We start from the raw sequence: 11,433 nt of genomic DNA, 5'->3' as shown, positions 1-11,433 counted from the left end.
TGTACCATTTAACTTTATAGGAATGGGGTTCTTTGATTTTTTTTCAGAAAAAACGCTTATATCCAAAATGGACGGTATAAAACAATAGGATGTTAAAATACCATATTGGGAAGTGCATATTGTAAGGAATTTATGTTTCAAGAAAAATTGTAGAAATGATGACTGTTGGAACTTAGGCATATTTTAGAAATTTGAAAATTACGTAACAAAGAAATGTCAGACATCAGGACTTGGGTCAAGTGGAAAAAAATATTGTGTCAGACAAAATTGAACAGTAAATATGCAGTCATATTCTGCTATTGTGTTTTAGAAATGGCAGCAAATTGTGTGTCATAAGTGCTTAGACTATCCACCATAAAAATTGCGTCCAATATGAATTGTATGTCAACATTAGTCCCCAAATGTACAGGGTTCAACATGCCTGTGGGGGCTATGTCTTGTTCTTTTTATTTGATTATCCTGTGTTTTTCTATTGTGGTATTTTATCTGGCAATTCAATATATTTTTGTGTTTTTTTTATGATTTAAAAGGGTTTACTTGTTGACCTTTTTTTATGAAATAATGATTATTCATTTGCATTTTATCTATTACTTTGGTTCTAAAACATTACAATGTAATGTATTGAAAATAGAGTTATCTGAATGTTGATATATTACAAAACACTTTTTTTTTACATAAAGAAATATCTTGCTGTAATCTCAGAAATCTTCGGGATAGTTCAACTCACTTATAATATGTTTTAACAGTAAATTTTTGAAGGTCTTTGCTAAAATCTACAAACTTTATATAAAATTAAGTTCAGCATTCTGGCACGACCTCTAAATACCAGTAATACCTGCAAAATTCTCCTACATGTACTACACGAAAGCCTGTCCTGATTTCAAGAACACTACCATATTATACCAAGTTTCATTAAAGTCTGTTTAGTAGATTGGATACTCCAGTAGTATGGAAATATATTGGGATTTTTTTTTCAAAGGGGATAACTCCCACATATTGATGTGACTAAATCTACCAAGTTTCATAAAATTCTGTAGAGCAGTTTTAGAGAAGATGCACTGACAAACTTTATGACAGACAGATAGTTCACAATTGCAGCACAAATCATAATGATGAACCAACCCATATACAAGATACTGCACAAAAACTGAGTGTCTACAGCTAGATGACGGCACCATGCCATGATATGACCACCAAAAAATGCAGTTGTATCAAAAATTACTTATAACAAATATTAGTATTTGATTTTTATTATGTTATGGATATCAAGCATATTATGGTTGTGTATGCATGATATAGTTTTGGCGGTGGCTTAGAGGTTGATGATTTTTCTTTTTGTGAACACTGATTCTCTCCATATTTGTAAAGGTAATCAAAACCAATTTCTCCATTTCCAAAGAATCCAAACAAAGGGGTGTTCGGAAAGTACCTTTTGAATACACTTGATTCAACATTTGTAGACCCATGAAAATGAGCATGTCCACGGCCAATACATGCAAACATAAAAGCAAAACTTTTCCCCTCAGGAAGATTACAATCCTTCAGTTTTTTAATCACTTTTTCTACTCCTTCAGGGGTATCTATCTCCTCATGTAAAACAACTGAAGCTACATGAACATTTGGTCCACAAAAGGCAACACTCATCAAAGAAGCCTTTCTTTCCTTTTCTCTGAAATATAAAATGAAATACATTTACACCTAATCTAGACTCAAGGCCCACAATGCATGAGATATAGCTCATGCCAGAGAATTTGCTTTTAACTTTATTTGTACTCTGTATTTTTTCAATCATCTAAATAGTATGAAAAAAATTTCAAAGCTTTGATAAACATTCTTCCTTATCAGCAAAAATAAAAACTAGAAAGGGGCATAACTCTGTCAAAAATGATCAAATCTTACTGAAATTTATCCTTAATTGTAGAATTATCAAGATATTACTATGAAGGAAATACATGAAGTAAACCATTTACAAAACCTAAAAACATATAAAAAGTGCAAGAATCATCACTGCAAAATATTTCACATCAAAATGAAATCATTACCGGTACTTCCACATAAACTAAAAACTAAAAAGCAGGCATCAAATACCGGTAAGATACTTCACACCACTTGAAAAACTAAACTCCTAAGGGCCTGAATTGCTAACCTGCAGAAATCATATGGTCATATCATTTCATCATTATGATTTAAACCAAAGGTGTATCATTTAAGGAGGTCCCCATACTTGTTCATTCATTCCTGTCATCCACTGAGCCACTAAATGACAAAGATACAAGCCAAAATGTGTTTCGCTACTGGGTTTCAATCGAGCCACCTGAGCGTAACAAAAGTGAATCCTTTATAAAGGGTATGAGCTAATTTTAATACTATAATTATTTTATAAATGCAGGACTATCAATGTCAAACATTCAAAGCACTAGTATAATGATCAACTTTAAAGAGGATTACAATGATCAGTAAAATTCATGAACTGCACACACACAGCTTCTACATAATACAACAATGTGTCAGCCAAAAATATAATCTAGATATAAAATGCGCGGTACATGTAAGTTTCTTGTCACAGCGTTGATAAATAATATTACATACATGCAAGTGAACTTAGGGGCAATCAAGTTATCCACATATCCTCCTGCCATTACACAGTTTGGATAGTGGTCTAAAAACTTGTATCCAATTTCATGAGGACAATATGGTTCATCACAAAACAACAACAGTGCCTTGACGTCTTTTTTCTCTGGAACTGTGCTGATTTCATGCAGATCAAAGACTTCTCCAGTTTCTTCCGTAAGCATATGATCAGGATAAACATCCACGAAGAATGTGTAGATATCCAATCCCTCTATTTTAGGAATGGATAATACTGAAAGAGCAGCTCTATCCTCCATTTCTTTAGTGCTTTTGGTTTTCTGATCTGACCCTAACATATAGAAAACGATTGTAAGTATCAACTAAATAAACATCCTTTGTTTACATCCAAATCTAAAATATTACCTTTCATTGAGAGTTTAAATTTGTGGTTTGACCGAAACCATGAAAACCATGAAAATTGGTACCCAACAAAAATATTTCTTTCAAAGTAAAAAAGGAATACCATTCAGAAAGTGCTTTGTAAGTCAGATATGTCTGCCAATATAGCTTACAATGTATCTGTTAATTAAATAAAAAAAAAAAAAGTAGGAAAACTTAGAGTGTTTTACCAACAACTCCATCAGCTGACACTGCAATAAATGTTGAGCTATTTGGTAGAACTTTAGTAAGGTAACTGCCAATTTCTGTTGCCTCACATTTTGCTGTTCTGGGATATCGCATAACATGAGATGATACTTTTATTCTCTGTTCATATAAACTTGTAGAACAAAACATCAGCAAATGTTCAGGTTGGCTGTGAAATTGCTATAATTTAAAATTTAAATAAAGAATTACAAATAGCTAGGTTGTAACCCTGTCTAAATCAATAATCAGATAATATTCTTTAGTTACATGTAACAGAGCTGTCAAGGTTCTTTAGACCCTTGGAATGAGATGGGGGGGGCTTGGGGGCAGTGCACCCCAGAAGCTAAAGATTTTTTCGTTTTTCAAATTATTTTCATGTGGTTTTTTTTGTGACTGTCTTGCTCCTTGATACTTTTTGAAGGTGTTTTTTGTTATAAAATAGTAAGTACGAGTTGAGAAATAACATTTGGAACATGCCAGAACATCCTTTGATTAGTTTCAACAGGGAAAAACATCAATTTTTTTATTTCTGGGAGAAAAAAATCGTGAAAAATTAGCATTACAGCAAATATAGTGAGAGCAAGAATGTGCGCTTGAAAGCAGGATTCTCACGCTAAAAGCGTGAGACTTGACAGGTTTACTTGTACTAATATGAACATAGTATTCAAGGTGGTATAAATTACAATCTGAATAAAGGGAAGCAACTCCAAAAGAATTAGAAGAAAATGGAAAGTGATTTTTTAGTGTCAATACATTTTTTTTTAATAATATATTAACAATTCAAATCATACCACTACTCAATGAGTGTATGGTATAGTGGAATCAACTTGTAAGTCATTCCATTATTCTGGTCATTGTTGTCCGATATCAACTTCCTATTTTATACGACATTGCCATTTATCACTGTATGGACTTGTCGAGAAAATATTTTGGTTTGATTGATTTCAAATTTGGTGTGTGGTTTTAAACAGATTGGGGATATGTTATATGCGATTTTAGTTGTGCTGTCCAATTTCAACTTCCTTTACTTTGAGGGGTATATGTAGCAACTTCATTTTATGTATGAAATAACACCTAGTGTTTAAATTGAGAATCCTGTTTCAACTGTTGTTCATTGTTTAGCAAAATCCAAAATGTAGTTTTTGAATTAGACCATTTTGAACATTTAGCCATCCCTTTTTTTCACAATAATGGGGTATCACTTTAAGTTCCATTAATGCCCTTATAATACCTTATTTAAGTCACACTTAGATAAATTGCAAACAGAATTTTTTTTGCTGGAAAATTTTGAAACCCTACACCAATTTTTACTTGAAAGTCATGTGACTTCTGAGTATTAAAACCATCTGATGTCAATCAAAAGGACTTCCCGCTGATAACCGCCTTAAAAGTACTTCCACTACGAAAGAGATCTGGAGGATGAATATTAAAATGATTCAAATTGATTATTTCATATAAATATATTGCCAGTTTTGACAGTATAGGATTGAAATTACATTTTACATGATTGATTGTCAAAGAAAAATTCATAAACATATACAGAAGTTTCAACTACATTTTCTTAATGCCTTTGATATCCATATATGGATTCCACATTATTGGCTATGTTTAAAACTAAAAATAGGTTGTCAAGATTGCACATTGATAAAAAAATAAGAACAAAATGAAATGAAACAAAAAAAGAAAAGAAAAGAAAACGAAATTTAATTTGAAATTTTGAATCATCAGTATTGTGTGGATGTGTAGTTCTAGTAGTAGTGAAAGCGCTGATACTCTTGTAAATAATTAATATTTTTGAAATACAGAAAGAACAAATTGCAATCAGTAGATTATAAAGTTTTTTAAAATTCCTATAATTATCTCACAACTTCTGAGTTTCAACACCATGGGCGTTTTGATTTGTTTGAATAAAACAGTATTTTCGAAACAGTTTCAAAACTTTTTCAATTCATATTACAGGTAGGTATTAAATCTGTTAATACATTTCTATTACAGTACCTCCATTTGTTTTCTTAAGACATTGACTTTTTCAGATATGTCATCATCTTCTTCACAATCTAACAACAACCATTCCAGTTTTTTACGATTCTTCTTTTCTCTTTGGGCACATTCATTCCATTTCTTACAAACCCTAAAAGATAAAATCATAAAAATCTTTAAATCTGAGTTCAATGACCTGTAAATAAATCTGACCCCTATCCCATGAGTAAGAAATGATTTATCCTAAATTCTACATGTACATGTGTACACATAAAATAAATTATTAACCAGTCATGTATACAATTGTCTGTACAATACTTAACGAAAAGGTCTAATAGAAATCAATAATTGTATAAATCAAGATAAAACAGGCGTAAGACGATAAAAATATGGAATAACAGGCCCAAAACAGCTAGCTTCGATATGGATTTTTCCCTTCAAGTAACTGTTGCTCTCATTTTAAAACTACATATTCTGTGAAAAAAATTTCATTCTGATAATCATTTGAATCGCTCACTTGGTTAAAGTTTGTCATTCAAGGGCAATAACTTTAACAAGGAGTTGTCCAACAATTTTGACTCAAGAAGACTTTGGTAGGACTTATGTTAAGGATCATTTCAGCAATTGAAAGTTTCTTTCTTTCTATTATAATTTTCAAGATATTGGCTGAAAACTAAAAAAAAATAAATCATTTTTCATCTTTCAAGGGCAGTTACTCTTGCAAGGAGTCATCTGACAACTTTGATCCCTCAAGGCTTTTGAAGGCCTTATGATAAGGATCATTTCAGCAATTGAAACAGTTTGCCTAAACCTAACGGTTTTGGAAATATATGCGAAAACTACCGTCTGACCCATTTGTACTAGTTTTAGTAACAGCAGCTATGTTTTTCAACCCATCAAAAATCCCCACCTCAGCTCTATGCAGGATACCCCAAGGAACATTCATACCAAATTTGGTTCCAATTGGTCAAGTAGTGTCAGAGGAGATTTTTGAAAGAAATAATATCAAAAATAGCAAAAAAACACTGAAAAAGGGCAATAACTCCAACATGGCTTCATAGATTAAAACTAAAATTTGACCACAGATATATCTTATCATGCTGGACACTTTTACCCAGTCAGAATATGGCTTAACCTAACGATTTTGGAGATAGATGCAAAAAACTACTGTCTGACTCCTATGTTCTATTTTTAGTAACAGTGGCCATGTTTTTCAACAGATCAAAAATCCCCACATCAATTCTATGCAAAATACCCCAAGAAACATTTATACCAAGTTCAGTTCCAATTGGTCGAATACTGTCGGAGAGGAAGATTTTTGAAAGAAATAACATCAAAAAATAGCAAAAAAATGTTGAAAAAGGACAATAACTCCAACATGGCTGAAGAGATGAAAACGATAATTTGACAGCAGATAGATCTCATCATGCTGAACAATTTCACCTTGTCAGAATTTAGCTAAATCCAATGATTTTGGAGATATATATGCGAAAAACTACTGTCTGACCCCTATGTTCTATTTTTAGTTATGGCGGCCATGTTTTTCGACAGATCAAAAATCCCCACATCAGTTCTATGCAGGATACCCCAAGGAACATTCATAAGAAGTTTGGTTATAATTGGTCAAGTAGTGCCAGAGAAGAAAAGTTTTGAAAAATAGTTAACGACAATGATGACAGACGTCAAAGACGATGACGGATGCCAAGTGATGGCAATAGCTCACGTGGCCTTTGGCCAGGTGAGCTAAAAATGGGTCAAAGACAGAAATGATTGGGTTGCCATAAAGTACTGTTTATAGTGTGAACTTATTCAATCATTTTTTTTTTTTGGTGATGCTTTTAAATTGGTTGAAAGAAATTAAGAAAAGTGTTACAAAACATTTTCCATTCGACTGGAAAAAATACAGTCAGTTTATAGGATGTACAGTGTAGAAGTGCAACAGACCTGAAATTGCATTCCACAATATGGGACCCGTTACTGAAGTTTTCTACCAAATATCTACTCCTACAATATAAAAGGTTGGAATTCTATTCCTCTATACCCTAATATTTTCCCTGCCCACCCAACAAGTGCAACCCAAAACAAGAGGCTCCCAGGAGCCTGAATCTCTCATCTGGTTAAATATTTCCTTTTCATAAGTAACAACTCTAACAAGGAGTTGTCTGACAATTTTGACTCAAGGAAGACTTTGGTAGGACTTATCATCATTTCATCAATTGAAAAGTACTTTCTATATATAATAGTTTTTAGAGATATTGGCTTAAAACTGCTAAAAACATCATTTTTTGTCTTTCAAGGGCAATAACTCTAACAATGAGTCATCTGACAACTTTGATCCCTTGCTGACTATTGTAGACCTTATAATAAGGGTCATTTCTGCAACTGAAAGAATTTGGCTAAACTTGGCAGTTTTGGAGAAGTGTGAGAAAAACTTCTGACCCCATTGTTCTTTTTTTAGTAACCATGGCCATGTTTTTTTCAACAGATCAAAAATCACCACATTAGATCTTTGCTGAAAACCTGAAGGAATTTTCATACTAAGTTTGGTTCTAACTGGTCAGATAGTTTTAGAGGAGAAAATTTTTGAAAGAAATAACTTTTGAAATGGGGCAAAAACATTGAAAAAGGGTAATAACTCCAACATGGCTAAACAGATTAACGAAAATTTGACCACAAATAGATCTCATCATGCCGAACACTTTTAAGAAATTGGTTAAACGTAACAGTTTTGGATATATATGCAAAAACTTCTGTCTGACACCTACGTTCCATTTTTAGTGACAACAGCCAAGCCTTTCAAGAAATCAAAAATCCCCACAACAGTTTTATGAAGAATTTCCTAAGGAACATTCATACTAAGTTTGGTTTCAATTGGTCAAGTAATGTCAGGGGAGAAGATTTTTGAAAGAAAAATTATCAAAAAGAGCAAAAAAATAGTGAAAAAGGAAATAACTCCAACATAGCTTAACAGATCATTAAAACAAAAATTCGACCACAAATAGATCTCATCATGCTGAACACTTTTACCTGGTCAGAATTTTGCTAAACCTAACAGTTTTGTAGATACATTGTATATATTGAAAAACTTCTGTCTGGCCCTTATGTTCTATTTTTAGTAACAGCAGCCATGTTTTTCAACGGATCAAAAATACCCACTCAAGTTCAGTGCAGGATACCCCAAGGAACACTCATACTATGTTTGGTTCTAATTGGTCAAGTAGTGTCAGAGGAAATTGTTCACAACGACTGATGCCAAGTGATGGCAATAGCTCACATTGCCTTTAGCAAGGTGAGCTGAAAAAAAGTGACATTCCTACAGAATTTACAGGTTCTCTTTTCTATACAACTGGATAACAAAGATGTTATAGAATGTGTTTATTTCACATTGGCCCTATATTATGTCCTCAGACAAGCTGAATTGGGCTTTGAATACTTGTATGTGGAATATGCCTTGCCTCTGCCTAGGACAGCTATCCTCTACCAATACAACTGTCTTCAGACAATATACAGGTCCAATACGAAAAAAAAGAACAATGCTATAATCATATAGTGTAAAATCCTTTAAACAAACAATTCACTCAAAAATCATGTTCAATGATGGGTTCAATAATGGGAAAAGGGGACTACTGAAAACTTAAAATTCACATATATACGACATAAGGCTTGGTTTAAAGCACAATATCAATAAAATTTTGTTTGTGTCATTTGAATTATTTTAAAACATTAACTGTTCATGGTCATGTATGACTTATTAGTGTATGGCCTTGCTTTGTTAATTAAAAAAAAGCAAAATTGCAATTTTATAAACCAGTATCTCACTCATGAAATCAGGTCTCTTTGGTCCAAGAGTAAAGGTAATGATGTTGATTGCTATCATTAAAGCTTTCTAATATTTTTTTTTTCACAAGAGCAATGCAATAAAATGTGTTTACTGTTATGTTTATTCAATCAATAGATGCATGTAGCAATACATTTTAAGTTCTGAAGTCTTACTAAAAGTACAGCATTTAAGAATCTTTCATCATTGCAAGAATAACACCTTTCAGTGGAAAACTATGGCTTCATTAAAAGATTACTCAGCATAAATACATGTATCAGGATCATACCTGCCAATTTTTGAAAATCCCCATGGGGTTTTTTACAGGTTTTAACGTGTGAACCGACATTTTTGGGACATATTATGTAAACTGCATGGGTTTTACTTTAGTAATGTACGAATGGGACAATCACTATAGCATTAAAGGACCTCTTTCAGTTGATCAATGTGCGCATGCACTACAATAGATTGAAGTTTGTAAGCCCCCCCTTTTTTGTGTTGGATTCCTCACAACCTAATTGAAATTTTATCAAATTCCAAAAAGAAAATAAATGAGAAAATTTTTATTTCAATTCAATTTCATTTCTTCTATTTGAAAATACATAGAGCACATATGACCTCCTTACTATTCTTGTCAGGCATTCATGTTGTAAACTTGAAGTAATACAGTTCAGGAAGCTTTTTTCAACTAGATAAATTTGTATGCATGTGACCTCTGGTGATCTTAATCCATGCATGTGCTGTAAGGGTCGCATTTTTAAAAAAAAATTTGACTGCAAAGCGAAAGTGGTAATCAATTGCAAGGAAGACCATCGGAATCAAACCATAAAAGGCAAAAATTCAAATATAATGCACAGGTCCTTTTGTACTTTACGTATTGTGATAAAATGTAGCACAAATATAGTCAGTAATTGTCATTATTTATTTGAAAACTAATAAAGAAATAGATGAAATGAAATGTAAACAAGACACATGCTTACCTGTGCATTCATTATTTTCATTTTTTTTTACCAAGGTTAAAGTATTTTTAAACCAGGTCCTGTCGGCAATCTTCGGAAGTAATGGCGAAAAAATAATTAGATAAGCGCTATTGATCTTCTTTGATTAAAAAAGTGTTGTATTCACGATATTCTGTAGGTATTATTGACTTTTATTGCTTCAATTGCATTACTACAAACCTATTTCATTTTATCAGCGAAATCCAGTAGATTCAAAACTGAGCAAATTTGGCAGCTAATGCAGCTTTAAAATTTGTTTACATACATGGTTCTACAAATTTGAGACCTTTTAAAATGACAGTTTTGTCAAATTTATTGTGGAGTAGAAATTAATCTTTAGAAAATGATTGGATATTCATAAAATAGTGGTAGATCCAATTGGGATTCATTTTCTAATTGTCAAACCCTGATCAGCTAATTGCTCCTCAGAGATTATTTATACCTGTCATAAAACATACCCTTGCCTGTTTAGACAGCAATTAACACCTTTTGTCAAATTTATGACTCTTCTAATTAAAAAATGAGATTGAAACATGAATTTTGGGGTTGGATTTCAGAGTTTTCAGGTAATTTTGACTATCAGGTTTTGGGTCAAATTTTACATGAAAACATTGTGTTTGTGGGAGACATGCTCAAAATCGTTTAAGTTGGCAGGTATGAGCAGGATCCATAGATTTTAGAAGGGGATGCAGAAATGAGGAGATGCAAGCTTTCATTAGGCAATTTATGACATAAGGGGAGATTCAAGTCTCTGATCAACTTATGTCTAACCATCCCATCAGATAAAAGAAAACAGAACAAAAATTCAAACATAGGAATGAAAAATAGTTTGGAAAAGAACTGACAAATAACTTGCTCTTTTATGATAGCTGGATTAGAATTTTGATTTTTAATTTTATTGGGGCTATTATCAAATTTAAAAAAAGGCAGGATGCTGTTGTATGGTTAAAATATCCAAGATGAACTGTTGTGTAAAATAAAAGGCGGGATGCAGGTGATAGAAAAAAAAAATCGGGATCATGCTTAAATTTAAAAAAAAAATACATGCAACTATCGCTATTAATATTAATAATAACGTTTTCTTTAAAGATTGAAAGATATATCTGACAGAAAAATTATGTCGCGTCTTTCTTCGTTACTAAAATTTTCGCCAACAGGAAAAGAATGTATTGTCATATCACAAACAGTAATCAAAAATGAAAGTGTAATTATCAATTTACAATACACTATATCATCGGTTTTACCTTGCACATGCGTTTAGTGATTTGCAAGGGAGGTACTCCATTATATCCTTCAAAACTAAAGGAACGTGTTCAAAAACGTTTGATGAGTGACATTCTGTCATCGTTAAAATACAAACTATTTCTTTTTTTTTTTCAGATAAAATTACTGAAGTTTTGTTTTTACATAGCACACTATTTT

General features: G+C 32.3%; 1 protein-coding gene across 1 annotated transcript; it reads right to left on the bottom strand.

Annotated features, from left to right (window-relative positions):
* Positions 1 to 1,234: 1,234 nt before the first annotated feature.
* LOC148621658 (F-box only protein 22-like) lies at positions 1,235 to 11,389 on the bottom strand. Its single transcript, XM_088576256.1, has 5 exons — positions 11,256 to 11,389; positions 5,215 to 5,347; positions 3,201 to 3,396; positions 2,590 to 2,920; positions 1,235 to 1,669 (listed from the first exon to the last, which is right to left on the bottom strand). The coding sequence occupies exons 1-5, from the start codon at positions 11,354 to 11,356 to the stop codon at positions 1,252 to 1,254; spliced, it is 1,179 nt and encodes a 392-aa protein (XP_088432382.1). The 5' UTR covers positions 11,357 to 11,389; the 3' UTR covers positions 1,235 to 1,251.
* Positions 11,390 to 11,433: the final 44 nt, after the last annotated feature.

Source organism: Perna viridis, chromosome 3, assembly GCF_037379345.1.
Source record: "Perna viridis isolate PV_CMFRI_1.1 ecotype Kerala chromosome 3, ASM3737934v1, whole genome shotgun sequence".
In the NCBI taxonomy this organism is placed as follows: Eukaryota; Metazoa; Mollusca; class Bivalvia; order Mytilida; family Mytilidae; genus Perna; species Perna viridis.
The sequence above is the reverse complement of the archived record's forward strand: the minus strand, read 5'-3'. Positions and strand labels throughout refer to the sequence as shown.